We start from the raw sequence: 4,668 nt of genomic DNA on the forward strand, positions 1-4,668 counted from the left end.
GGGGGGGGGGGGGGGGGGGGGGGGGGGGGGGGGGCTGGAAGAAGCGGCCGGCACGAGCATGTGCAAAGGGGTACCCTGCGGTTGGTGACATAGATGTTGGTGACATAGAGAACACCGCAGACGATGATGGCCAACAGTCCGGCAGCCGCCGGCGTGGGAAGCATGACGACCGCCGCCACAAGCCCGGCACCAAGGCCCCCGACCGCGAGAGGGAGGACTGGCACCTGCAGGCTGTCTTCGGACTCCTGATGACTTGAGACCATTGGCAGGGAGGAACAGGAAGTGGGGAGCTGGAAGTGGGGAGAGGAGCAGGGAGGAGGCGAGGAGAAGAGCGGGCAAGGAAGGTCGATCGAGTGTGCGGAGAGCAGGAAGTGGAGCTGCGTTTGTTTGGGGGGGCGGGGGGGGGGGCTTTTTTGGTCACATCCGCGCATGGATGTCGATGCACAGGGAGCACGCCGCCAAGCGGCCTTCATTTATATCTCCCAGAGCATCCAGGCATTGAGAGTGCCTCCCCATCGAGAGCCAGGGCGAGGGGAGCAAAGGGGGCCAGGGGGGAGGTGCGAAAGGCCAAGCGGGGGAGCAGGAGGGCGAGGAGAGAGAGCGAGGCAATGGGGGGAGGGAGGCGGGGGGCAGCATGTTTGTGTTGGCAATCGGGGACAGGGAAAATCCGACGCCCGGGCGGGGGCCGCCGAACGTGGAGGAGGAATCGCCTTCGGGGCTGGCGACAATCGCCCATCGGTCAAGGGATTCACGCCCAAACATCAGCCAGGCAGGGAGCCATTTTCTCGACTGGCAGGGGCGCGTATTTGGCGAAAAAGGGGCAGGGATTGAGGCATGGCTGGGGGGCATCAGCTTATGTCCGGGCGTCCACCCACAAAGGAGCCCTGCCCGGGTGGGGGGGGTGGGGGGGAACCCATGCCAGGCGGGCCGCCGGGGTGCCTTTCCAGGAGGGAATTGGATAAACTCGGAACACAAGAAACACTGGCATACCTGCGACGAAGGGGGAATGCCACACACAGTGGGCAACAGCACCATCATCCAGGGGGTCCGCCCGGCCACCTGGCATGGGTTCTCTCCCCCAGGGCAGGACATGGTGGTGGGGTCAACATGCCGCCGCAGATTGTGGACCAAGGGTTGGCATGCGCCCCGGCCTCGGACCCCTGCCCGCCGGGTGTGGCCGCCGCGGCCCGGCCAGGACGCAGCCATTGTCGCGCCACTGGGGAACGCGAATGGCGTGGGCCCCCGACATTGGAGCATGGCGCGGGTGGCCGGCACACGCAACCCCTGCCCTGCTGGGATTGGGCGCCAAGCGGCGGACTCACAAATCCCCGGACCCATGCACATGATGCCCGCGTGAATGCCGGTCGGCCAGCAGTCGCACATCAGGCAATCATCCCCCCCCCCCCCCCTCCCTTTGGCTGCTTTTGATGAGAGGCTCCCCCTCTCCACCTGCCCAGCCCCCACTCAAGTGCTTGGACCGCGCCCTGCCTTGCTTCCTGCCAGTAATCCTCTCTTCGACAGCGGTGGCTGCCCTTCCCAGCAGAGACGCATGCCCATCGGAGCCGCCCATGCCCCTGCCCGCGTGCCCCCCTTTGTCCCTGCTTCCCGCGCCCGCACCTGTGCCTCCACAGAGGAGGGGGCAACCCGGAAGACCCACAATGTTGGACCATGTTTCCCCCCGAATCCCAAATACAGCTGCATAGCAACCCTGCTACGATGGGAGGAAAAAGGAGGAAAAGGAGGAAAGACAGAAGACGCATCGAGAGGCGGGGAGGGAGAGGGAGAGGGAGAGGGGAAGGGATGCATACTCCCCTTCCCCCCGCCCCCCTGCCGCGTCTTTACCATGCTGCTCGGGCCCTCCTCCACCACCCCCCGCACATGATGTGTACCGCGCGATCTCACTGGTCACCCAGGGTCGCCTCGCCAGTGGGCGCCTGTGGCAGGTGGAAGAGGTCCGAGATGATGCCGTCCACACCGAGGGAACGGGCCTTGGTAGCCTCCTTGGCGTCGTTGTTGTGCGAGCCCCACGTGAAGAGGCTCAGGCCCTTGAGGCGGAGTCGCAGGGAGAACGGGGTGGGCGATCAAGACAAAGGCCGATGTCAGCGTTTGGGCGGGGGGGAAAAAAAAACACGGGCGCCGCTGCACAGGCGTCTCCCCTGTGCGTGGGGGGGGGGGGCAACACCGCCAGCGAAGAAGGGAAAACACATGACCGGGGCGCACAAATTTCTTGACCAAAGTAATGAGCTCCGGCTGCTCGACCAGCGGCGCGGTGAAAGAGCAGACCCCATGCAGGCGCGCAACCCGCGCAAAGGAGATGGCCGCCGCAACTGACATGGACCGAACATCGCCATATGCCCCGTACACAGGATGCCCGCCGGTGGTCAGGAAGATCACCGGAATGGCCGACTGCTTGAGACGAGCGCTTTTGCACGTCGCACAAACGAGGGGAGGGTCAATTGGGGGCGGGGAAACACCATGTGCAGGGGGAGGGGGAGGGGGGGGGGCAACGGCGGGATTGTCGCGAGCGAGCAAGGGCCGAGACAGTGGCCTGGCCTCACGTACAGGTAGCAAATCTCGGGGTCGAAGCTGGAGATGACGATCGGCCGGGCACAGATGGGCTGCGGGGCCAGGGCCACGCGCAGGATCTCGTCCAGCATGAAATTGCGATCGGCCCACTGGTCGAAGGTGTTCACCTCATCCGGGACAATGGCCGGCGTGGGGAACTTGATCTCGATGTTGAACATCAGCCCGGGCGGGAGAGCTTGAAGGGGTGGCGTGGGGGAGCGAGTGAGTTGCCGACCAACCAGGAGGGCGAGGGATGGAGGGGGGGGAAGCGCGAAGGGCGAGGCGCCACGCAAACGGGCCGGATGCCGGACGCCCCCTTCCTGCCGAGATGCATCGATACACACACACACACGCAAACATGGGCACAAAATGGGGGACGCACTGTCGAAAAGCTGCTGCAGAGACGGCATGTAGCCGGGGGCCGGGACACATGGGGTGGTGCTGGCTTGACCGGAGGCAGTGGCCACGCCGCTGGCATTGGGGTCCTGGTTGATGGGGCAGACAGTGCCGGCCGCGCGGCCGTGACCCGGCTCGGTGGACATGCACTCGAAGCCCGGATCGCCGCCGAGGTCCGCCGGCTGGCCATCCGCCCCGGGGACCTCGCCAGTCAGGCCCAGGTGCAGGGAACGCAGCTGCTTGGTGGACATCTGGTTCAGATTGATGACCACATCCTCGAAGCCCTGGGCACCGGCATCGCCATCGGAGCGCACGGTGCCACGCACGCGAGCATCAGTGTTGTGGTAAACGACCACCTGCTTGCACTTGCTCAGGAGCACATCGAATTCCACGCCATCGGCGCCGTTGCGCGATGCGCGCAAAAGAGACAGGAGGGTGTTCTCTCGCAGGGGAGACAGCCAGGCCGGCGAGGGGCTGACATTGCGATCGGATGCGCCGGCCCCCCGGTGCCCCACCCGCCGGGCCCCCAGCCCGCTGACTGGCCCGTAGGTTGGAGCCGGCAGGGTGACCCCGGCCAGCTCGTCGGCCGAGGACCCCGCCGTCGAGGGGAGGCTGGTAAAGGGGAAGTCCGCCTGCATGCCGGGCGAGGGGATCGTGGCCGAGGCGGCCAGGGCCAGAACGGACGCCGGGAGCGCCCGGCCAATGAGGACATCCGCCCGCAGGCGCCCGGCCGGCCGCGAAGGGCAGCCAGCCGAAAGGAGGGCCGCCTCGATGATGTCGGCCGACTTGCCGGCAAACTGCCCGGGGGTGACGGTGGCCGAGGCCAGCAGCATGGGCACCGGCGAGGTGCTGCCCTCGGGCCCGCTCGGGGCGGAGAAGATCTCGAAACACATGAACACCTGCTTCAGGGCGGCCTCCTGAAGCCGGAGTGTGAACTCGAAGCTGTCGCCGGCCGACTGAGTGGGCAGCAGAGCGAGGGCACAAGCCGCCCAAGGGGAAACCGGGTGTCAGGGGGTCGATCGAGACGGGGGGAGAGGGAGGGGAGGGAGGAAGCAAAGGAGGACTGGGGGAAGGGGCGGGAGAGGGAGAGAGGGAGATGGAGAGATGGAGAGAGGGGGAGAGAGAGAGAGAGAGAGAGACTCACCCAGGGGACGCCGAACTCCGGCTGGATGGTCGGCACGAAGGAGGGGAACGGCCCGACCGGGGTCCTGGCCGAGGGGGGCTGGGGGCCAAGAGCCTCCAGCAGTGCCAGGTACTTGTCGCACTGGCTGTCGGAGAGGGCGCCATAGTTGCAAATGTTGATCTTCGAAAGGCCACACGAGAGGAGTGAGTGAAGCGGAAAGGGGTGGGGGAAGCGAGAAGAGGGAAACCCCATGAGACGCAAGGAGCAAGCCAAGGGAGCTGTACCTGCGGAAGGAGTGCCGCCGGCGCGTTGGCTTCGCCCGCCGAGAAGACGCTCATTTTGACCGAGAGGGCCGAGGTGTCGGCGCCATTCGGGAGTCCAGCGGCCAGCAGCTCGATCGGGTTCGTGTCGCTGAGGCGTACACTTGTCAGGGCCGGAGGGGGGAGGACATGGTGGGAGGGGGGAGACGGAGGGTGTCCCATGCGCACCGAACGCCGAAGCGAACGCGAAGCTCGGCCTGCCCCTCGGATAGAGGGAGCATTTGGTCATTGGCCGACTTGGGACGGAGAACCGGGAGGGGGGGG

The 4,668-nt window shown here is 66.4% G+C and overlaps 2 protein-coding genes across 2 annotated transcripts in view; both read right to left on the reverse strand.

The window, feature by feature from the left end:
* The window catches only part of H696_03999 (hypothetical protein), a gene marked incomplete at both ends in the record, with an annotated part of 2,831 nt that extends 2,568 nt beyond the window's left edge, over window positions 1–263 (reverse strand). The window contains one exon of the mRNA XM_009497867.1: window positions 75–263. Within this exon, the coding sequence (XP_009496142.1) occupies window positions 75–263 (189 nt within the window). The remainder of the gene's footprint in view (window positions 1–74) is intronic.
* Window positions 264–1,765: 1,502 nt separating this feature from the next.
* Window positions 1,766–4,641, reverse strand: H696_04000 (hypothetical protein). The gene is made up of 7 exons (XM_009497868.1): window positions 4,573–4,641; window positions 4,369–4,495; window positions 4,106–4,264; window positions 2,948–3,917; window positions 2,563–2,761; window positions 2,221–2,422; window positions 1,766–2,045 (listed from the first exon to the last, which is right to left on the reverse strand). The coding sequence occupies exons 1-7, from the start codon at window positions 4,623–4,625 to the stop codon at window positions 1,899–1,901; spliced, it is 1,857 nt and encodes a 618-aa protein (XP_009496143.1). The 5' UTR covers window positions 4,626–4,641; the 3' UTR covers window positions 1,766–1,898.
* Window positions 4,642–4,668: the final 27 nt, after the last annotated feature.

This window comes from Fonticula alba (genome assembly GCF_000388065.1).
Source record: "Fonticula alba strain ATCC 38817 unplaced genomic scaffold supercont2.6, whole genome shotgun sequence".
In the NCBI taxonomy this organism is placed as follows: domain Eukaryota; order Rotosphaerida; family Fonticulaceae; genus Fonticula; species Fonticula alba.

Bases quoted from the DNA above. Each gene is read 5' to 3' on its own strand.
- H696_04000 (XM_009497868.1), bottom strand. From the start codon at position 4,625: ATGCTCCCTCTATCCGAGGGGCAGGCCGAGCTTCGCGTTCGCTTCGGC. The intron at 4,265-4,368 runs GTACAGCTCCCT...GGCCTTTCGAAG, and splicing joins CGGCGGCACTCCTTCCGCAG to ATCAACATTTGCAACTATGG. The intron at 2,762-2,947 runs GTGCGTCCCCCA...CACCCCTTCAAG, and splicing joins TCTGCAGCAGCTTTTCGACA to CTCTCCCGCCCGGGCTGATG.